A 23,715-nucleotide genomic window follows, 5' to 3' on the forward strand; every position below is an offset into this window, starting at 1 on the left:
CAAGTGAAATATGCATTCAGGCAAGTGGGATATGTCCCCGACCTGCCCGACCAGGCAAGTTGGAATGAACATATATTTATTTCAGCTCCTAAAAGCAGCCCTTACCACGTATCCGCCATTATGTCTTGGCTGTTTTCTTAGTCTTGGTTTCATTTGCTACTTTGCAAGTTATTTAATATACCCCCCCACCTCACACTCATGCCCATTATGCAGGGTGGCATGTAGGGCAGAAACGTGATCCCTCCATTTCTGCTGGTCTTTCGCCATGACTGAAATGCTGCTCCAGGTCTTTCCCATCTGCTGCATTTCTTTCTCCACTGTCCGCCGCCATGTGATCTTCGGACGACCCCTCCTTCGCTTTCCCTCTGGTGTCCAGTGCAAGGCAGTCTTGACGATGGAGGCTTCTTGGCAGGTAACATGGCCAATCCACCTCCAGCGTCTCCTCATTGGGATGGTAGCCAAGGATTCGGCTCCACACCTTTCAAGCAGGTCCTTGTTTGAAATGGTTTTGGGCCAGAAGATGCGTAGAATTCGGCAGAGGCTCTTGGTGTGAAACGTGGAAAGCTTTGTTAAATCGTTCTCAGTCAGCCTCCAGCATTCTGAACCATATAGGAAAGTTGTGAGGACACAGCTGTGGTAGTTTCAGCTTGGTGTAAGTGCTGTAGGAGCACCATACCTTGCTCATCATGTTGGAGTTTCTGGCCTTGTTGAGACGGCTCTGGATGTCCAAGTCTGCCCACCCCAATACTGATGATGCCGCCAAGATAGGTGAAACTGTCCGTATACAGGAGGTCTCCATTCTCAACCTGGACTGGGCTTCTGTTGGTGGCATTCAGTACCATAATTTCAGTCTTGTTACTGCTAACGTTGAGACCGACTTGCTTTGCAAAGATGTTAAGTCACCTGGTCTTCTCTTGAATGTGAGAATAGCACTAAATCGTCAGCATAGTCTAGATCTTCCAAGTAGGAGAAGGGGGTCCATCTGATGCCCCTGTTCCTATCCTCTGTAGTGCGCCGCATGATCCAGTCTATGACAAGATTGAAAAGCACTGTGGATATAACACACCCCTGCCTGACACCAGTCTTGACTTCGAACAGGATATCACAGTCACCAACAGAACAGGTAAAGTTACAGTAGAAACTTTTAATGATCTCAGTGAGGTGGAAGGGGATTCCATACACTCGTAGAATCCGCCAAAGGCTGTCCGGGTGAACGCTGTCAAAGGCCTTGGTGAAATCTATAAAGTTCACATACAGAGATTGCTGCCACTCAGTACATTGTTCAATAATGTTTCTAAGCATGAAAATGTGGTCAATACAGCCTCTTCCTCTCCTGAAACCTGCCTGTTCTCACAGTTTAAGATCCACAGCCAGTGACAGGTGCTTCATGATGACCTTTGTTAGGATCTTGCTGGGAACGGATAACAATGTAATGCCACGCCAGTTACTGCATTCTGACAGAGCCCCTTTCTTTGGTATCCTGATGATGATCAAGCCAGTTTGCTTAGTTTCTGGGGAAGCACTTGCAGTGATGAAAAAAGCTAATCTGCAGCGTCATTACAGCACCAAACACGCCAAGCTGGACGAGCTGAAAGGATAAGTGCATGTGGATAAACATACATGTCAACCTTTAGTTACCCATGCCCTTACAAAATATGTACTTTTCCCTTACATACACCCATGAGCCCTTATACACGAGAAAAAATTCCAATATCCAATGCACCGATTGTTTTATTCCATGTTATACACTCCTATTGTAATAGGCATATTTATCACTGCATCAAGTTAAAGGGATGAAATAAGCATGTACTGAATAAAAATAAATTTTAGATCCTAGAGAAAACAACTGAATTAAAAAGGACTATGTACAATCAAGTAAACAATTATCTACTAAAGAGACTGACTGACCTATAAACTTAATTATTTAATATACATTGTATCAGTAATACCAGAATTATGTAAATTTTGCAAATAAAATGTATTAATATTAAATCAATGTCAACTAAAGATGACTGAACTACATCAAGTATGTTATCTAAACAAGGATAAGTGAAAATATTAATAAGTAATGAAGTTAAATTGAAAATCTTCCCAGTAATTTATAACAAGAATTTGAATCTTATTCCTTTTTGGAGTGTTCTTTGTTGTACAAAGATGTTGCAGGTTTGGCACCAACTAATATCAATTCAACTTTGTCAAATATGCGATACGTGCTCGACATGGGGGCGGCACGGTGGTGTAGTGGTTAGCGCTGTCGCCTCACAGCAAGAAGGTCTGGGTTCAAGCCCCGTGGCCGGGAGGGCCTTTCTGTGCGGAATTTGCATATTCTCCCCGTGTCCGCGTGGGTTTCCTCCAGGTGCTCCGGTTTCCCCCACAGTCCAAAAGACATGCAGGTTAGGCTAATTGGTGACTCTAAATTGACCGTGAATGCGAGTGTGAATAGTTGTCTCTGTATCAGCCCTGTGATGACCTGGCGACTTGTCCAGGGTGTACCCCGCCTTTCGCCCGTAGTCAGCTGGGATAGGCTCCAGCTTGCCTGCGACCCTGTAGAACAGGATAAAGCAGCTACAGATAATGAGATGAGATATATTTAGTACAAAATTAGTTGTTCCAAAACAGCATGCCTCAAGTTAACTAATCATAAACACACTTGAAGTATATTGATGATTAGTGTGGCTTCAAGTACACAAAAGTATGCTAATTTTAGTACACTTAACATTTATTTTTCACCAGGGTAAGTAATGTATATGTGCCTTTTGATACTAAGAAATGTGAGAAAAAATTTTTTTTAGCTCACCTGGACCAAAGATCCAGTGGGGTTATGCCATGAGCTGCTGAGGTCAGTGTAAAGCAGGAGGGTTGGTTCCCTGCAGCAGAACTTGAAAAATGTGACAAATAATATCTTGAAACTTGGTATATAGGGCAGGGGATATACTGTAGATGACTGTCTTCTTGTTCACTTTACCAATGAGCTCACTATTGCCGCTTTTCCACTACAAACGCGGCTGAGCCGTGCCGTGCTGAGTCGAGCTGAGCGGGGCTGTTGGAGTTGCATTTCAACTACAACCGCGCTGAACCGTGCTGGGTGGAAGTGGGTGGACACATTGGGTGGAGTTAGCGAAAGTGGGTGGACGTCACGTGATGTCGTTAAGCAGCGCAAACAGTGACATCAGTGACAGTGGCGGAACAAGTCAGAGCCGGGCCGGGGGCGGGGCAAATGACCGGGCCCTTTATTAAAGCTTATCATAACATCATTTTAGGCTACAAAATGTCCGCAACTGCGGTGTTTACCAATTTCAACACTACCGGGTGCAACTATGTTATTTAGTACATCAAGTACTTCAAACGAACATGTAACTCAGAAACAAAAAACATTAGGATACTGTACATGGCTCATAATAAAACATCAATAGCCTATACTGCGCACATTATTTGAAGGGCATACGAATGAGCGCTCAGAGGTTGCAACGGTGACAGGAAGAGTCAGAAATAAAAGGAGGGCGGTGCAAACCTCACTGAATGCACTGTGTTTACCAATTTCAACACTACGGGGTGCAACTATGTTATTTTGTACATTAAGTCCTTCAAACGAACATGTAACTCAGAAACAAAAAAACATTAGGCGACATACTGTACATGGCTCATAATAAAACATCAATAGCCTACTGCGCGCATTATTTGAAGGGCATACGACGAGCCTTGCGCTCCGCGAACTCGTCCACGATGCTCTGTATGTCACTGATTCAGTGATCTTTTAAGCGGTAGTCTCACGACCCGGATAGTAAACAATAAACATGGAGGACATGGTGTCGTTAGTGTTGCTGGTCTTGGTGCTGTGGCTTGTTGTCACCGACAACGCCAACAGATACTGGCAAGAGCGTATAGATGAGGCGAGGCGCATAAGGCTTCAGAAATTCTCGTAATTTGTAATTATTCTTCTTCCGGGTTTGCGGTGTTTACAGATCCCAGCGTGCTCACGGGGCGTGTGTGGGCATGTGAGGACACTCCTCCTCACCAATCAGTGCGCAGGGGAGTGTCTGCTCACGCCCCCAGCCTCACTCAGCACGGCTTGGCTCACTTCAGCCCCACTCCAAAACGGTGCGAGTTTTAGGGGCTAAGCAGGGCTGAAACGAGCTGAGTCGTGCTGGTTTTTGGTAGTCGAAACGCGAGCCGTGTCGGGCTGAAGTGAGCTGAAGCGAGCTGAAAAAGGGTAGTGGAAAAGGGCCATATATATTCCTCTATGGTGAGTAGTTAACTTGTCAGCAATTCTGGACACAGTGCAAGTGAATTTGGCCTCTGTGTCACTTCATATTTGTTCCCCAGTTTATCAGGAAGTCATGGGTTACAGCTTGAAAGTTCCTCCACATGCCAATCAACTCAAATGTACAACTGAAATAGGAAACATGCTTCAGTTACATTGTCTCATCATTATCTCTAGCCGCTTTATCCTCTTCTACAGGGAAGCTGGAGCCTATCCTAGCTGACTATGGGCGAAAGCCGGGGTACACCCTGGACAAGTCGCCAGGCCAATCACAGGGCTGACACGTAGACAACCATTTACACTCACACCTATGGCCAATTTAGAGTCACCAGTTGACCTAACCTGCATGTCTTTGGACTGTGGGGGAAAACCGGAGCACCCGGAGGAAACCCACGTGGACACAGGGAGAACATGCAAACTCCACACAGAAAGGCCCTCACCAGCCATAGGGCTCGAACCCAGACCTTCTTGCTGTGAGGTGACAGCGCTAACCACTACACCACCGTGCCACAGGGGTGCAGATAGGATTTTTGAACTGGGGGGGACTGAGCTGTCAGCAAATGATTCCATTTTGTGTGTGTGTGTGTGTGTATATATATATATATATATATACACACACACACATACACACTACCGTTCAAAAGTTTGGGGTCACTTTGAAATGTCATTTTTGAAAGAAAAGCACTGTTCTTTTCAATGAAGATCACTTTAAACTAATCAGAAATCCACTCTATACATTGCTAATGTGGTAAATGACTATTCTAGCTGCAAATGTCTGGTTTTTGGTGCAATATCTCCATAGGTGTATAGAGACCCATTTCCAGCAACTATCACTCCAGTGTTCTAATGGTACAATGTGTTTGCTCATTGCCTCAGAAGGCTAATGGATGATTAGAAAACCCTTGTACAATCATGTTAGCACAGCTGAAAACAGTTGAGCTCTTTAGAGAAGCTATAAAACTGACCTTCCTTTGAGCAGATTGAGTTTCTGGAGCATCACATTTGTGGGGTCGATTAAATGCTCAAAATGGCCAGAAAAATGTCTTGACTATATTTTCTATTCATTTTACAACTTATGGTGGTAAATAAAAGTGTGACTTTTCATGGAAAACACAATTGTCTGGGTGACCCCAAACTTTTGAATGGTAGTGTGTATACATGTTATTTCACCTCCCTCACTGCCATCACCAGGAACTACCTGCAGGCCAGGGCAATGATAACATTTTAACATAACCTATGGAAATCCAAAGTTTACACATTATCACGCACAGAAATTGCAAAACTAGTTTTAAAACCGCCAAGTTCCAACTGTTAAACATAGCGAGAGGCTGGGCTACGTGTGTGTAAAGTGTAAACCAGTGCATCCTGACTTTCTAACTATGCCTGTGTGTTGTGTGAGCGGCAGTCAGTCAACAACTCTTCGCAAAGTTTCCTTATGAAACAATATGCTCGCTGAAATTATGGCAGGGAACGCCAGATTAAACATTAAAACTGCCTTCTGAGCACTGTATCTACAGGCTACCACCGAAAGAAGGAGGCTACCAGAAAGGCATCTCTACTCCGTACGATTTTACTTTCACTACGACATTACTTTGAACAGACTATCAAAAAATTGCAAGGTGATATGATAAAGTAAGGCACAGTTTACTTACAACCGGGTTTTTTGTTTTTTTTTTTAAAAAAAACGATGCAATCGTTTTCTGCCTTTTGGCACCCTTCATCATGCCGTGTTGGGGTCCTGAACTAGGAGGCGCTGTCCCCATATGCCTGTCAAACTTGTTGTGGGTAACCATAGCAACCAAGCTCGAGCTCACAACCTGTGGAGTCTGCGCAGTTGCAACTATACTGCTGTGCACCTCAATAAACCGAATGGTAATTAGTCTTTTGATTTTTCCGTGAGGTTTGCCTTATGCAAAGAAAGACAGCCTAGACGTTTTTTTCCTCCCTATAAGTGGGGGGGACCGAACGAGGTGAATTTAAATCTGGGTGGGACGAATCCCCCCCGTCCCCCCCTCTATCTGCGCCCGTGCCGTGCCACCCCAGTTACACTGTGCTCACTATAATTTCCATGAGTGCCAGTAATAGTGGCACATGTTTTTTTAAACAATTATTTCTTGGTGAGGGATTTGTTTTTCTCTGAATACATTTATTTCAAGTAAAGGTTGGATTTCTCTCTTTTTTCCAATGTGAAATGAAGTGACTTCACCAAAAGGTGGATTTTTTTTTCTAAGCTTTTTTAGTTTTTAATAATCTTTACAAGGGGTGGCAATAATTGTGGTGGCTTATTTATATATATACACATACACACACAAAAGGATAACACTTCACTGTAAAAAAAAAAAAATATTTGCTCAGTTTACTTGAAAAAGCAAGGCAACCCATATCAAGGGTTTTTTGGAGTAAACTCAACTAAGAAATCAAGAAATGTATTTAAGGGTTTTTCAAGTATGCCCAACAAGACGACAGAACTTGTTTAATCAATTAAACCAAAATATCTTCTTACTTGAAAAATATCATTTTTACTAGTTATTTTTGTGACTTAAAAACTAAATGTTAAATGATTGTCACAACTTAGATTAAATAGGGGGAAAAAGTCAAATAGACAATTCATGTGCACAACCATTTCCTTTATTTTAAACACATACTAACAGTATGCAAAAAACATGCACTGGGGGTTTCAAACCAGGTAAAGTGGAAAGGCAACTGGGACATTCTTCCAAATGACTCTTCTTACTAAATTTGATCAAAACAGTTTCAACACATTTCACTGAATATGTTTAAAAACACCCATCACAGAGAGAGAGAGAGACTTTCTGTATAACCTCAAAAGTGTATCTCAGGTTTTTGAATTGATCAAAATAGTCTCAAAACACATTTTAGCACATACAGGACTTGTAAACATAAGCAGTTACTGTATACACAGTGGTGTGACCTGTAGTCTTTAGTAAATAAACCTTAAGCCCTTAAACAATTAACAAGTAAAAATCCATATAAAACAATCAATTAACTGTTCAACAAACTTTTCCACCTCTTGCCCTCACCTGACTTGCAGCTCCGAGAGAGAGAGAGAGAGAGAGAAAAATGGACTTGCCACATTAGCGCAGACATTTCTGCATTTTACCTCGGAGTGATTGAGCTCGTGCAGAGCAGCAGTGTGCTCCCATGTCAAGGAAAACTTTCTGTAAAACCTCAAAAGTGTATCTCAGGTTTTTGGGGTATTCCATGTTGATGCAATACAGCAGGCCAAACAAGTATGCGACTGCTGAAGGAAGGTCCTTTATGCCCTGAACGATGACACTCTTCCAAAATCACGCCAATGTTGATGACCGTAGGTAGGGACGTAACGGATGCTACATCATCCTCAAAGACTGTCAGTATGGCAATTTTTACACCTTTGGTGTAATCCTCCTCTTCATCTGTGTCCTGAGTGTGCAAAGACAGAAGACATTACTGAATGTGAATGAAATTCACTGCTCCAATAAATAAAGGGAACACCAAAACCATGCAATGCAACTCCAAGTCAATCATACTTCTGTGATACCAGCCAGTCCAGTTAGTAATGAAGCAACGCTCATTAGGAATCCATTTTGAGCAAATTTAACAAGCAATGGGTAGAAAGTAGAGGTAATAACCAAAATACACCCCACACAGGCCATTTCTCTTTTTTCATCCTTTCTGGCTGATTTTTTTGGTCACGTGCATTTTGACAGTTTCACACCCTTGTAGGTACCACGTGACAATCTCCTTCACCCACTGAATTTGCTTAGGTAGTGCTCTTCATCCAAGATGACACAATGTGTGCTGCGGCAAGAAGGTTTGCTGTGTCCCCCAGCACAGTGTCCAGAGCGTGGAGGAGATGCCAGGAGACATGCCAGTACACCAGGGGACATGGAGGAGGCCATAGGACGGTTTACAACCCAGCAGCGGAATTGCTTTCTCCTTCCTTGTACCAGGTGGCACGGAAAGAGCACTGCCAGAGCCCTGCAAAATGAGCTTTGCAGGCCACTAATGTGCATGTTGATGCTCAAATGGTCAGAACCAGACTTCATGAGGAGGGTATGAGGGCCTGGTACATGAGGCCTATGCTCACAGAGCGGCACCGTATAGAGCGATTTGCATAAACGAGAGAACATCAAAATCTACATATTCTTGCATTGGCACCCTGTGCTCTTCACAAATGATGTTGCAGGCAGCATACCATTCTCCATGGCATCTCCTGACGTTGTCATGTCTGTCACATGTGTTCAGTGTGAACTGCTCTCATCTGTGAAGAGCACAGGGCACCAATGGTGAATGTGCCAATCTTGATGTTCTATGGTATATGCAAATCAATCCCTACAGTGCCACTCTGTAAGCATAGGAACCACGTGTGGACACCAGACCCTCATACCCTCCTCATGAAGTCTGTTTCTGACCATTTGAGCATCAACATGCACATCAGTGGCCTGCAAAGCTCTTTTTGCAGGGCTCTGGCAGTGGTTTTTCTGTGCCACCTTGCACAAAGAAGGCAATAGCGATCCTGCTGCTGGGTTGTAAACTGTCCTATGGCCTCCTCCACGTCCCCTGATGTACTGGCATGTCTCCTGGCATCTCCTCCAAGCTCTGGACACTGTGCTGGGGGACAAAGCAAACCTTCTTGCCACAGTGCACATTGCCCAACATTATCATTATGTTGAGAGTATCAGAGAATAAATTGATTCTTACCAGACATGTCTTGAAAAGATTTGATGCATCCTCCTTGAGGTAAATGGGCAATCCTTCCTTCCAAGGCCACTCTCCTCCTATGTTCTGCTATCGCTGTCACCTGGGCACACAGAGATACAGAATTTATTTAGTGGCATGTCAGTGAATATTGTTATTCATTTAGGCCATGTCAGTAAACTGTGTTTAGTAGTAAGCAACTGGACTTCTGTTTGGAGCTTTAAAGTTGTTTCATTCATCCGAAAGGGTTCTTCAGTACTGGCTAGAAGTGAAGATACCATTCGGATGTGAAGTGAAGCATCTTCCAGACCCAAAATGAAGTCCAGTTGTTTACAACTATGCTCTTTTGAACACTTAGTGACATTAGCTGGTACTCCCCACTGAAGACCACCTGGCAGGGTATTAAAGCCAACTACATGAAGTATCCACTATCAAACTGGATGTTTTAAGAAATCCAGCATCAAAATATGATGGCTGTATTGGGTGTGAGGCAGCAATTCTAATTCTGTACACAACATAAGTCTGTGGAATGCATTTAGTCTTACATTCAAAGCTTCTATATGAAATTCCAGAAAATGTAATTGGATGAACTTTACAGCAAACAGTCAAGAGAGCCACTGTGATTGGTCCTCTCGACAACAACGAACTACTTCCTTGTTCTAAACCATCACCCCTCACATTTCTGCAGATTTGTTAGTATATCTTTTCATGGGACAACATTAAAGAAATTTCACTTTGACACAATGAAAAGTAGTTACTGTACAGCTTATATAACCGTTTCAATATATTGTTCACTCAAAATAATTAAAAATACAGCCATTAATGTCTCATCCTCTGGCAAAATCCTATGTAAAATGCATGGTAGAAACGGCTGACTTTAGGTCTCTGGCTGTATGATTTTTGTGCTTCCTGCTTTTGTGATTGGCAAAGTTGGTGAACTTATTTGTTTTATAGGCACAGCCAACAAATGGACATGTTACAAGTTCACCACTCTTCAAATGTCTTCCGAGATGGCTAAAAAAAAATGCACTTAAACTGCAGACATCTTTGAAAGCACAATGCTCACAACTGAAATTTGATGTGGTGTGAATTGTATGGGTTTTTTATGGTAGCGTGAAAGATGAGATTTTAGAGTACTTGATGAGCGGAAGGTGCACACACAGTCAGGATAGAGGCAAGGCCAATTCTTACCTTGATGACCCCCTCAGTGTCTCAGGAGGTAATGTTTCAGCAGGGTCTGGACATCCGGGTGGATGAATTTACACTCTGCATTGCATCACGAAAAAACATGGGGAAACTAGTTAGTTTAATTAAGGCGGTTAAAACCCAACAATGAAGAATAAAAACAGATCTGACTATCAACAGAACCTGGAGCAAAACCATTCAAACAATTCAAATATAATACTTTTAATTTACAGTACAGTTTTGGCGTTTTAAGTGTTTGGCAGTCGGAAAGCATTAGCAGGAAACACTGCCATCTTAAACATCACACATTGCACCTAGCCTCATTTCATGAATGTTAAAATAGCCTGCTTTTTGTTGATGAGGCTTATGTGAAGTAGGAAATGGATCATAAGCTTGCTATACTTCTGTTATATTGGTATGGTGACCGAACCGAAATTGTTGTAATTATAATTAAAGTAACACTATTATTCTGCAAGCACACTCACTAAACTGCGAACCACGGGACGCACAAGCTTTCAATGGCGCCACATTTGCCTAAAATGCCCAGACATTAAGGTCCTGACTAACGTCGGTGAAATAAACAAGTAGTCGGTCTCCATTGTGATAGAACAAGCATTTATGTGTGCCACCTTTTCCTGCTCTAAGAGTAGAACCTAGACATAATACGAGTCCCGTTCGTTTATGCTTTTCTAATTTAGACTGAGGCCAACGTTAATCAAGCTAACGTCGAGGGAGGGAGGGAGACCTTCCACGCTAACAAGTGCAACCCACGTTTTCAATTCGCTACCTAGAGCCTTCAACAGACCCTTTTGCAGCAGGCAATATAACAGTTGTTTGAATCAACATGAATAAAGTGTAATTACAACTGAACATAGATGCCCTCCTACACATCAATAGTCAATATATCAATAAGCCTCATCAACAAAAAGCAGGCTTTTAACATTCATAAACTGAGGTAAAACTAGCCGGTCATTTCAAAACGGACTGTACAAGGATATAGGCTAGATAAGTTTTGTACTTCACATAAAACAGGTGCAATGTTGATTAGTTTATCGATTATTTTTGAGTGGTAAAAGATTAACCTTCGTTCCTGATGACGCGAGGGATGAGCTTCTGAATTTGATCCACTTCCAAAAGCGTGCGTGGAGTTGTGTCTCTAGTGCCCCTCGAGCCGCTTCGGACGTTATCAGCCCCTGTGGCTCGGAAACCCTGTTGCGTGCCCCGTTTTTTCCAGACAAGTTGAGCTCACTTGATATGACAACTTATTGCGAGTTAAGTGTTTTCTTGTCATCTTAGTTCTGTTTACTCATATCAACGTGTGGGCAGAAAAAAAAATGAAGTTCTATTTTTTACAGTGTTGCATTTCTTCAGAAATGTGCTTAAAGTAGGAATGCGTCCAGTTTCTCCCAGATGACCGTCCTTGTCCAAATATTAACCGTTTGTAACACACTCCTCTCTTTTATAACTTATGTGCAATTTGAATATTGACAGACCTTCACTGTTTCTGTATTCTTTATTACTCTAAAAACTACTTATTTTCTTTTGTTTTCCAAAATTGAGTCAAACCCCAAAAAATTACAATAAAGCTAACTGGTTTGGTATGTAACACAAGAGAGGCTCTTGTTTTGATTTTTTTTTACCTTCAAGTTTTAATCAGAAAATGTGTTACAATACAAAGAAACTGCTTGCTTGATTTTCCATTACACTCAGCTCACCTGACAGTACATCTGCCTTAGACAGCAAACTTTATTTTGGATCAAGTTATTTGAATAGTGGTAAATGAAATGCCTGGCGTCACTGTTGGTGGGGTAGATCAGATACATCACAATAATCCCTTCTATATTGTGCCTTTTATACATGTGTCACCAAGTTTTAGTGTGTCCGTGACCAGACAGTTGTGCAGGTGTGGTGGCAAGCAGTGAGCAGACAAACAAAGTTTAAGTTTCAATGATTTATCATTAGTTAACAATAGATCTCATCTCATTATCTCTAGCCGCTTTATCCTTCTACAGAGTTGCAGGCAAGCTGGAGCCTATCCCAGCTGACTACGGGCGAAAGGCGGGGTACACCCTGGACAAGTCGCCAGGTCATCACAGGGCTGACACATAGACACAGACAACCATTCACACTCACACCTACGGTCAACCCACGCGGACAACATGCAAACTCCACACAGAAAGGCCCTCGCCGGCCCGAACCCAGGACCTTCTTGCTGTGAGGCGACAGCGCTAACCACAACACCACCGTGCCGCCTTAACAATAGATGCACCTGTAATTCAAAAAACGTTAAAATAACGATCCATCAAAGAAATCCTTTAAAACTCAGTCCATGCAATAACAAGAATCAACGCGATCCACCACCAGAACACAGCAGAAGCAGCAAGCCAACAAGCAAGCAACACGCGGCCAACAGCAATCCCAGCGACCCAGCAAGCAAGGCAATTAAGCAATAGCAAGCAATCCCACAGTCAGCTTAGCATAACATGCTCGGTACCGTCCCTTCCAGTCAGCTCCTCCTCCCTACGTCAAGTTGACACTGGACGATGCCTCCGACGGAGAGAAAGAGGGTCTCAGCAGTGGAGAGTGCCGTCACAGCCAACAGAATATCTGGTAGGCAATGTAGCTCAAAAGTGTACTTACTTTACCTGGGTGTGGCTTAACCACGACCCAGATGAAGTATCAAACGCATTGTGCACACACAATGTGGAAACCACAGTTGAATGCCGGCGCCCTCTGTTGCGCTCCGCTTGCTCTGCTGCGCTCTTTTTCCTGGTCGGTCGCCTCCCAATTCCTCCTCGCTGGACCCCTATAAATAGGAAAAAAACACGCCTACCCTACCTGTCCCCCAATCAGTCTTTCCACGTTTGTAATAGAATAATTGACTTTGCCATTGTCCGATCATAAGGAACACCTGTGAGTTGTTTAGTTTCAGGCCACACACTAAATTAGTTCACACAGCAAACATATCAGAAAAAAAACAAACATATAATCGAGCACTGCACACTACAGTGAAAACACCACTACAAAAAAACACTGACACCTGTGTAAACATCATAATGCTATGATGGGAAAACACCCTTTTTACAAAACTCACGTAAACTTCTCACATCAATTTTACACGTGTGTACGGTGTAGATTTTCCCCACATGTCTATCTGTAGCTTTTAAAGCTTTGTATGTATGTATGTATGTGTATCACGTTCAAATTTTAAATAAACGCCAATGAAAATGTCATTTTCTGCAGGGATCCTGAGCAGTTACTCTTGATTTACAGGAAAGAGAAAGTTAAGTCCCCATCACATTTCATGAAATGAAACTCATGGCAGAACTGTACAATAAGCCCCTCCCTTCAAATCCACACATCATCATACTCTACATTAGAATAAAACCAGCCTTACTCACATTTTCACCCCATTTGCTTCATCTTCACACCTCAACTTCTACAAAAGCCTCAATAATGAAGTCTCAAGTCACACTGCTGCTCATCTGCATGCTTTCCTCCAAAGGTAATGAATCTCTGCATTTTGAATAGAGGAAATAAATAGAATTAATTTCACTAAATCAGTTGGTCAAAAGATCCTTGGGGTGTAAAATTTAATAATTGTGCAAGAGGTGTTTTTTTATTTTATATCAGTAGCTTTCTTTATTCAACCATTTTATTTTCATTCTCCTTTAATTTATTCTTTTTCAGCACTGTCACTGACTTGTCATCAGTGTGTGCCATCAGCATCTGGAAAATGCACCGAGGAACAGACAACCTGCTCTGATCAGTGTCTCACTTCAACCACTGCTGTTTACATGAGTAAGTGTGTGTCTTCCTGGATTTTGCCATAATAAGTAATTTATGTATAGTGTGCTATGTATTTTATTCATCTTGTAACACGTCTCAAATTCCTATTATTTGGCAAGATTGTCTAATCACACTGTTATGTGGAATGTTATGTAGGTGGTACAAAGCTTACAGATGTAAATATTAAGACTTGTGGAATGCCAGAATTGTGTGCAACTGGGAGCATGAACATAGGAACAGTAAAAGTGACCAGCAATACCAAATGCTGTAGCACTAATTTCTGCAACAGTGAAACACTACCAGGTAAAACAAAATGCTTGTAAAAGTTGCCCAGTGTCTGTTTTCAGTGTTCACCCATTTTCATTTAAACCCAAGATGGATTTGGTCATTTTTTATTTTTATTTCACATAAACTGTGATTTAATCTTTGGCAGTTTATCGGTGTATTGTATGCATGATAGGACATAAGGCCTCTATCTGCTAATAGTAGCTTACGCTAAATTATAGTTTACATATAGTCTCCAAATTATCAGATTACATATTATTGAAATACAGTAGTTCCTGGTGACATATGAAACACAATGAGCTGTTTGATTTTATTTTTCTGTTAAGCTCTTCCAAAGCAGGCTCCCAATGGGAGAATGTGTTACACTTGTGATGCAAATGATTGTTCTGGAACAGTGAACTGTGAAGGAAATGAAGATCGCTGTATCAGTGCATCAGGTAAACTATATTTAACAAGCACAGTCACTTGTTTCAGAGCTAAGATCATTTACAATTTTCTCCATTTGATGTGAAGAAAAAATGTAAAAGTAAATTGTATATCTTTCTTTGTTGATTTGTTATTGTTTTTAAATCAAATCTGCAGGAATTTTAATAATGAAAAACATTATTTTGTTTAATTGTATATGGATGATCTTTTAAGTGGACCCTTATAGATTTTTATTAATATAAATTTATATTCATATATTTTCTGACATTAGAAAGTCTATGAAAATTCAAATAGATAATGTACCAAACCCTATAAGCACCAGTGATGCTTCATTTGCACATGGAAAACCAAACATGCCACACCCACACATGCCTACTGGCCCGAAGATGAATTCCAACAAGTTGATACTTAACAATTCAATTGTTTTACCACAGTTGTGAAATCACTCACACACACACACACACACACACACACACACACACACACACACACACACACACACAGAGTATGTATAAAGACACAGTAAATTGGTTATTTCAAGGTTACCACTTTGAAATTGACTTACATAAGTGAAAATATATGAAATATGGGCATTTATAAATTTAATCCTTTCTTTTCTCTCTCTCTCTCAGTTCAACAAGGTAGCAATACCCTATCTATGAAAGGATGTGTGTCCAAGAGCTTCTGTGTTGGAAGTGGATCATCAGGCATTCCAGGAATTGGCATATCACATGTGCAGTGTTGTGAGGAAAATCTTTGTAACAGTGCTAAGAGCGTCACACTGAGTTTTCTCCTCATGATCGTCCCTCTGCTCTCCTCCATCCTCTTCTACTGAACTCAGAGCTGATGTAGTTCTTTTAAAACTTTATGAACATGAAATGCAAATGCATTTGTGAAAACTAGAAATAGAAGTAGAAATATATGTTTATTTTTGGTTGTTAAGATTTGTTTTGGTTTCTCTTAGCACAGAGTTATAAAATACACTTTTGTTTGAAAATCAATTGTGAAATTAACACAAAAAAGACATTAAGCTTTAAGCAGCAAAACCCAAATAAATTGAATGAGAATTGAATGAAATATTTCTAACTCAGGTCTCTATTTTTTTTATATTTTTTGTCAAAACATCAAGCTGCCAAACAAATGCTTTCATTTTTATTATTTGTATCTATGGCTATTGCTGAATGTTTTTTTGTGAAATAACCAAATGGCCTCCTGCATGTTGATTAAATGTGCGGAATAAAGGAATATAAAGCCTTGTGTGTGTGTGTGTATATATATATATATATATATATATATATATATATATATATATATATATATATATATATATATAGTGTGTGTATATATATGTTATATCTGACTTCTGCCCTGTAGCATAACAATAAAAAAATCATACATTTACAGTATAAACACTTATGTAAATAATTATGAGCAGGACTAAGTCAGTAGGTGCATAACCCAGATTTAGTTTGTTCAGTTAGTTTGTACAAAATGAAAAATTCTGACTGTATTAACCCCACTTATCTTCACCACATTGTTTCCTTGTATTTAAAAAAGAAGAAAATGTTTGCCAAATGTGTGGGCATTTTTTCCTGCTTTAGAAAGTTTTGCAGTCCTTGATTGACCAATCTACTGTTCATATTTACTCAACAAATAAGAATAAACATACACTCACTGACCACTTTTTAGGAATACTATTGAGGAATGCAATGCATGACATTAAAAAAAGTGAGCAGCAGTTCTGTGAGCAGAAATGCCTTGTTGATGAGAGAGGTCACAGGGAAATGATCAGACTTGTTCAAGCTGATTTAACTAGACTTAACTAGACTAGACAATGTTTACCAAAATGTTAGTACGTTTCAAGACTGAAAAAATACACATAATTTAAATGTTATTTCTTATTCCCGTTTGGAAATATCTGATTTTGTGAATCATTGATCGTCATTACAGCTTAATGGCCCCTAACACCTAAAATACAATCAGAAGTAGAACTCCTGGCAGAACCTAACATGACTACTTACACACACACAACCGTATGCACATATGCATGCACCTGACTGAAAAAGACGTTACCGATGGACTTTACCTTGCAAAACATTTCATAATACCCTCAGGCCCTAAAGCCAACACAAAGAAGAAATCCATAATGCTCAGAATTAAAACAGTTTAAAGGTCTGCAAACACATGCAAATTTGAGTTCAAAAACCATATACGCACATAGTATACTGTGGACTATATTAATTTCAGCTCTAATTTGATTTTAACTTTATGTGACTGATTTAATTTCAACTTTACCATGAAACATTTGGGAAGGAAACAGAATGTGTGCTGCACTAAAGTAGCCTCATTGTCCTCTTCTCTTCGGCATGTGTTGATTTACACATGTGCAAGAGTCCAAGCAAGCATTAATTTTTTTCTAGTTTGGCAAGCACTTGCAATATAATAGTACATTAACCCAGTAAAATGAGTAAAATATATACTTCAGGTTTTTTCCACTTCCATCCATCCATCCATTATCTGTAGCCGCTTATCCTGTAGAGACAATGCCAGCGTACCTGGATGACCCGTGCGATATCGGAGCGCAGATTAGAGATGGGATTTATGGCTCTTTGATGGGATCCGCATCTTTGTGATCCGTTCTTTGAAAAGAGCCGTTCAAAAGACTGGCTCATTTGGCTCTTTTTAAATATTTATTCAGTTTTAAGAAGACAGCGTCTAAAGAAGCCACATCCCTCTGCTTAGACAGTGACATCAATATTTCTGGACATAACTTTTATATAAAGCAACCTAGACTTACATTATTGTAACCCCTAAACGCTCATAAATAACCATTAAAAAACAATGAGGGCTTCAATGAATGTCCATGCAGAACGGCTTTTCTGTAAAAAAAAAAAAGAACCCACTCAAGAACATAGTTAATCAAGAACGCAAGAATATTTTATAGAAAAAAACTTGTTTTACAAAAATATTTAAGTCTGAGATATAAAATAGATACAACTACAATAAATATAACACAAGAACATTTTAATATAAAAAAAATTATATTAAAAATATTGAAATTGTAACAAAAATAGTGTGGCAGCGGGGGCGTGGTCAAGCGCCGGTCTGTGACAGGAGGGCGGAGTTGGGGAAGGTAAGTGGCAGAATCGCTACACCTGAGTGTAATTAACCTGTGTTTTGTGTGCGTTCTCCCCAGTAAACCGCGCCCTATTTAAGGAGGGAGAGTGGGGGCAGCACGGTGGTGTAGTGGTTAGCGCTGTCGCCTCACAGCAAGAAGGTCCTGGGTTCGAGCCCCGGGGCCGGCGAGGGCCTTTCTGTGCGGAGTTTGCATGTTCTCCCCGTGTCCGCGTGGGTTTCCTCCGGGTGCTCCGGTTTCCCCCACAGTCCAAAGACATGCAGGTTAGGTTAACTGGTGACTCTAAATTGACCGTAGGTGTGAATGTGAGTGTGAATGGTTGTCTGTGTCAGCCCTGTGATGACCTGGCGACTTGTCCAGGGTGTACCCCGCCTTTCGCCCGTAGTCAGCTGGGATAGGCTCCAGCTTGCCTGCGACCCTGTAGAAGGATAAAGCGGCTAGAGATGATATGAGTGAGAGCGGAGGGGAGCTCGCCGAGAGGAGATTACGGAGTGTGTGTGTGAATCTCCGAGTGTTGCTTGTTGAGTGCCCGACTGAAGAGTGCGGCAATAAAAGACAATATTTTTCCTGATCTCTGTCCTGCTGTCTTCTGTGCTCCACCCACACGTTAAACACGCTACAAATAGATACAACTAAACAGTCAGATAAATGGATTAAAGTTATAACAAGAACACAAGATTATTTTAATAGGAAAAAACAATTAATGCAAAAAATATTATTAGAAAAATAGATACAACTAGACAAACAAATGAATAAAATACACAAAAATAGAACAAACAAAATGACGATAGAATAAATTAAATGAACGTCCGTGCAAAGTAGTTTTCCCACAATATCATTAATATCACACAACTACATTATAAACTATATGCAAAACAATTTGAACTATTAGGCAAACAGATAAAACTTGAATAAATAAAAGGCAAATGCTGTTTAGCCTACTTCTTGTCCTTGGGCAAAAGCTTTTTCATCTGAAACACAGTACTGAAAAAGAACGACACACACACACACCATTATGAATGATGTTTTTATATTTCATTTTCACCTGTTGCCAGGTGCGTTTGGCACTGCTGTTGCCTCCGAAATGTTCACAGGACATACACCAACTTAGTCAAAGGGACTGAACAGTCAGTCATCCTAATTCATGTGACTCTGTGCACATATCAGCTTAAGTAGGCTACTCCATGAATTTACCATACCAAATTTTATTCAGGATTTTTCGGACATTAAACAAGCTATATATGACTGGGGCCACGTCGAAGGACCATTTTCTGTGACTTGTGATTGATCATGAAGCTTTCTCTCATCCTATACTTCTGTTCTGGAACATGTAGAAGGGAGAATGTACTTGCGCATTTACCCGATCGGCAATTCGTTGCCAACATGCTTGCCGCTCCTTATTGGCAGCCGCTGTGTTAGATTTTGCTCTTAATGTTGTTTTGAACTCCTCGTAGCTTTGCATTATGACAGCGCATTCTTCCTCCGTGAAGTACGGCGACCGTGCCATTGTGAACAGTGGTGATTTGCGCTGATAACCTCCCCTTTCACGTGAACGCGCATTAACCCTGATTAGGTTAAACCAGGTTCAACAAATCAACTTCATAACTGGCGTCGTAGTACCGTTTAACCCCAAACAAGATAACCAGGTTTTGTCAACCCCGGTTTAGCGGGGGAACCCTGGGTTACTTCTGGGTAGGTTAGCCTCCGTTCGTAGTACAGGGTCATATATAGCTTAGTTTAATGTCCGAAAAATCCTGAATAAAATTTGGTATGGTAAATTCATGGAGTAGCCTACTTAAGCTGATATGTGCACAGAGTCACATGAATTAGGATGACTGGCTGTTCAGTCCCTTTAAGTTGGTGTATGTCCTGTGAACATTTCAGAGGCAACAGCAGTGCCAAACGCACCTGGCAACAGGTGAAAATGAAATATAAAAACATCATTCATAATGGTAAGTGTGTGTGTGTGTGTGTGTGTGCGCGCGCGTGCAAGCAAGCATTCATTGGCCTTTTATTTATTCAAGTTTTATCTGTTTGCCTAATAGTTCAAATTGTTTTGTATATAGTTTATAATGTTGTTGTGTGATATTAATGATATTGTGGAAAAACTACTTTGCACGGACGTTCATTTAATTTATTCTATCGTCATTTTGTTTGTTCTATTTTTGTGTATTTTATTCATTTATGTTTGTCTAGTTGTATCTATTTTTCTAATAATATTTTTTGCATTAATAGTTTGTTTTTTCCTATTAAAATAATCTTGTGTTCTTGTTATAACTTTATCTATTTATCTGACTGTTTAGTTGTATCTATTTTTGTTACAATTTCAATATTTTTAATATAGAAAGTTTGTTTTTTTCTATTAAAATGTTCTTGTGTGATAACTAGTTCTTGTGTTATATTTATTGTAGTTGTATCTATTTTGTATCTCAGACTTAAATATTTTTGTAAAACAAGTGTTTTTCTATAAAATATTCTTGCGTTCTTGATTAACTATGTTCTTGAGTGGGTTCTTTTTTTTTTACAGAAAAGCCGTTCTGCATGGACATTCATTGAAGCCCTCATTGTTTTTTAATGGTTATTTATGAGCGTTTAGAGGTTACAATAATGTAAGTCTAGGTTGCTTTATATAAAAGTTATGTCCAGAAATATTGATGTCACTGTCTAAGCAGAGGGATGTGGCTTCTTTAGACGCTGTCTTCTTAAAACTGAATAAATATTTAAAAAGAGCCAAATGAGCCAGTCTTTTGAACGGCTCTTTTCAAAGAACGGATCACAAAGATGCGGATCCCATCAAAGAGCCATAAATCCCATCTCTAATCTGCGCTCCGATATCGCACGTGTTGCACACTTGAATGAAAAATGTCCTCAACAGTGTGCTGAGTTTCAAGGGTTCTGTTTTATTCCATTTTTGCAGTAACATTACAGCTCCAGCAACATGAAACTTCCGCCTCCATTTTTCTATCCACTCTCTCTAAGTTCCGTTTCTCACCCTTCCTGTTAAAACTACCACAGATTCATATCTGGTCTTCGACTGCCATCTACTGGTCACAAAGTGAAACAGCACTATGAGCCAAACTAAATCACATTCTCATAACAGGGCAACAAAAAGACAGAAGATGAGAATAAGGGAACTAAAAAGACAAAAAAAAATGGGGGGTACACTACACTCTCCCCTGCTATATTAAATGGGGTCCCGACATTTCCCACTTCAGTTCATACTGTTTCCAACAGCTAGATCGCTTACAGGTTAGAGTCCCATAGCTAAGACACATATAACAGACATCACATAACATTTATCCCAAATTCAATATCATGTGTTAAATAGAGGAGGTCATTGTGCACTACGACCACCATCCATTTCTCCGCAATGTCCACGGGTAGTCTGTCTCAGCTGGGAAAAGCATGACCTTTGACCTGCAGCATATCAGATCATAGAATCTCACACTTCACACATGCAAAATACTCAAAATATCATCACTACTACTTTCTTATATAAGAGTCTTTTCACAGTGTCAGTATTTATACTTATTTGTTACTTTCCTCTTACCAGGACTAATAATTCTTTAATAAAGCCACGGTGTGATTCTAAGTGAACTGTCTCATCTCTTCTTTAACCCTCCTTTATACGTTAAACTTTCACCTTATATCTTTGCATAAACCTAAACGAACAAATAACTACACTCATCTGAGAACTTAAGTGCATGAACATAACTTAAATGCATATCATTCTAAGCGTTTCACACTGACTTAACTAAATGTAGGCTGTCCTAGAGTGTCGTATGTAAGTGTTCTAGGTGCATGTCTAATTCTGGAAGGATACTGTCTTGCAGGTGGGGAAGATGGTGGCGACACCACTGCCTCTTCCTCGGGATCGGCCATCACAGTCTCTACTTCCTCTGGCTCAGCCACTTCTTGTTCTTCATCACCACCCGATGGCTCTGCCATACCATCTTCTTCCACAGGTGCTGGTTCTTCTGTTGGCTGATGCGGGTGGAACTCCATAGCCTCTGCTCTCAAGCTGCTCTGTCGTTCTGCGGGCTCCTCTTGGGGCCAGCCAGTGATGCCTCTCCAGTCATCCTCTTCATAGTCAGATGAAGACTCTGGTTCTGCATAGTGTGTGGTCTTTGTTCTTTTCTTATCTTTGTGTCCTTTCTCCACTCTTTTCTTTTCAGATTTCTGTGTCTCGACCGGCAAGAAGTCACAGGGAAGCAGCAGGTTCCGATGAAGCACTCGAGTGCGACCCTGGCCATCTTCGGGTTTCACTTCATAAACTGGACTTTCTGGATGTTTTCTCTTTACAACTACATGAACGTCCTCTTCCCAGAACGATCTCAATTTTCCAGGCCCACCTCTTTCCGTGAGATTTCGGATCAGGACTCTGTTGCCAGGATGAAGCTCTGCTCCCTGAATCTTTCTGTTGTAGAGTTCTTTTCCTCTTTTCCCACTAGCCTGGGCTGCCTTGTTGGCCAATTGGTATGCCTCTTCCATTCTGAGTTGCCACTTCCTTGCATACTCTTCATGAGACACGCTACCGTCACTGTGTGGGATGCCGAACATGCTGTCAATGGGCAATCTCGGGTTGCGGCCAAAGAGCAGGAAATGTGGGGCATATCCAGTGGACTCATTTCGGGTAACATTGTATGCATGAACTACTTTGTCAAGGGAACTTTTCCAATCTGCTTTGGCTTCATCATCCAGGTTACGCAGCATGGCCAGTAGAGTGCGATTGAAGCGTTCCACCTGACCGTTCCCCTGGGGGTGGTAGGGGGTTGTGCGGGAGCCTTGGATTCCACAGTACTTTTGGAGTTCAGCAAACAGTTTGTTTTCAAATTCCCGACCCTGATCATGATGCAATTTAGTGGGGAAGCCGAATTTGAGGACAAAGTCTCCAAAGATTTTCTCAGCAGCTGTTCGAGCACTGTTGTTTCTGCAAGCGTACGCCTGTGCAAAGCGTGTAAAATGGTCCATGACCACTAGAATGTAATCGTATCCTCCTTTGCATTTCTCTAGATGGAGAAAGTCAATTGAGACCAGCTCAAAGGGGTATGTTGTCACAATACTAGTGAGTGGTGCTCTTACTGCTTTTTGGGGTCTCTTTCTTTTCACACAACTGCACACGTTGTTAATGTGGTGTTCTATGTCTCTTTGCATGTGAGGCCAAAAAAAACGCTCGCGGACTAGATGGAGTGTCCGTTCAACACTTAAGTGTCCCATCTCTTCATGCAACTGGTTTAGTATCAGTGGGCGAAACTTTGGTGGCATCACTAGTTGTGTTCGTGTAGATGTTTGGCGCTGGAGAACACCATCAGCATCACACAACAATTTAGCTTTCTCTCTAGCAAACACAGACAACTCACTGTGTGCGTCTCTGATCCTTGGCCACTGCTGGTGGATGACACACTGCTTCACCTGCTGCAACAGGGGATCCTCCTCTTGTGCAGCCCTCAGGTCGTCGGGGGAGATCTGCCTGATTGTGTCATTCTGCGATTCCCGGCTGACCTCTGCGATTGCTGTTGTGATGGCCAGTGGACACAGGAGCGTCTCTCTCTCCTCCTGCTGGACGGACAGACCTTTGGAGAGACTGGATAAGAGTTCAGGCTGGATCTGCTGGGAACAGGTAAGCATGTACTTCTCTATGTCAAGGGGCATTCTGGATAGTCCATCTGCATCAGAGTTAGACTTCCCTGGCCTGTACTTAATGGTAAATCTGAAGTCTGCTAGTTCAGCCACCCATCTCAGCAATGTTGCATTCAGTTTAGCAGTGGTAAGCACATACGTTAGAGGATTATTATCTGTATATACTATGAAAGATGGAGCATAATACAAATAGTCTCTAAATCGCTCACAGATGGCCCATTTCATTGCTAAAAACTCTAGCTTACCAGAGTGTAGATGGTAATTCTTCTCTGGGGCAGAGAGAGTGCGGGAG

General features: G+C 41.1%; 1 protein-coding gene and 1 long non-coding RNA gene across 4 annotated transcripts in view; one reads left to right on the forward strand and one right to left on the reverse strand.

Moving 5' to 3' along the window:
• The window catches only part of LOC132896724 (urokinase plasminogen activator surface receptor-like), a 50,447-nt gene extending 34,757 nt beyond the window's left edge, over positions 1-15,690 (forward strand). Inside the window, exons 2-6 of one of the 2 annotated variants that reach the window (XM_060937752.1) lie at positions 13,391-13,652; positions 13,838-13,948; positions 14,093-14,239; positions 14,548-14,658; positions 15,280-15,690. In XM_060937752.1, the coding sequence (XP_060793735.1) occupies positions 13,457-13,652; positions 13,838-13,948; positions 14,093-14,239; positions 14,548-14,658; positions 15,280-15,482 (768 nt within the window). In that variant the 5' untranslated portion in view covers positions 13,391-13,456 and the 3' untranslated portion in view covers positions 15,483-15,690. The remainder of the gene's footprint in view (positions 1-13,390; positions 13,653-13,837; positions 13,949-14,092; positions 14,240-14,547; positions 14,659-15,279) is intronic. The other variant, XM_060937753.1, reaches the window with a different exon arrangement.
• LOC132896722 (uncharacterized) lies at positions 6,868-12,883 on the reverse strand. Of its 2 annotated transcripts, XR_009656146.1 has the most exons (4): positions 11,230-12,883; positions 10,154-10,228; positions 8,966-9,065; positions 6,868-7,684 (listed from the first exon to the last, which is right to left on the reverse strand). It is a non-coding gene; the product is annotated as an uncharacterized LOC132896722 (long non-coding RNA). The 2 variants fall into 2 exon arrangements; XR_009656145.1 differs by having other exon boundaries at positions 10,154-12,878.
• Positions 15,691-23,715: the final 8,025 nt, after the last annotated feature.

The sequence above is a fragment of the Neoarius graeffei genome, chromosome 13 (genome assembly GCF_027579695.1).
Source record: "Neoarius graeffei isolate fNeoGra1 chromosome 13, fNeoGra1.pri, whole genome shotgun sequence".
Lineage (NCBI taxonomy): Eukaryota > Metazoa > Chordata > Actinopteri > Siluriformes > Ariidae > Neoarius > Neoarius graeffei.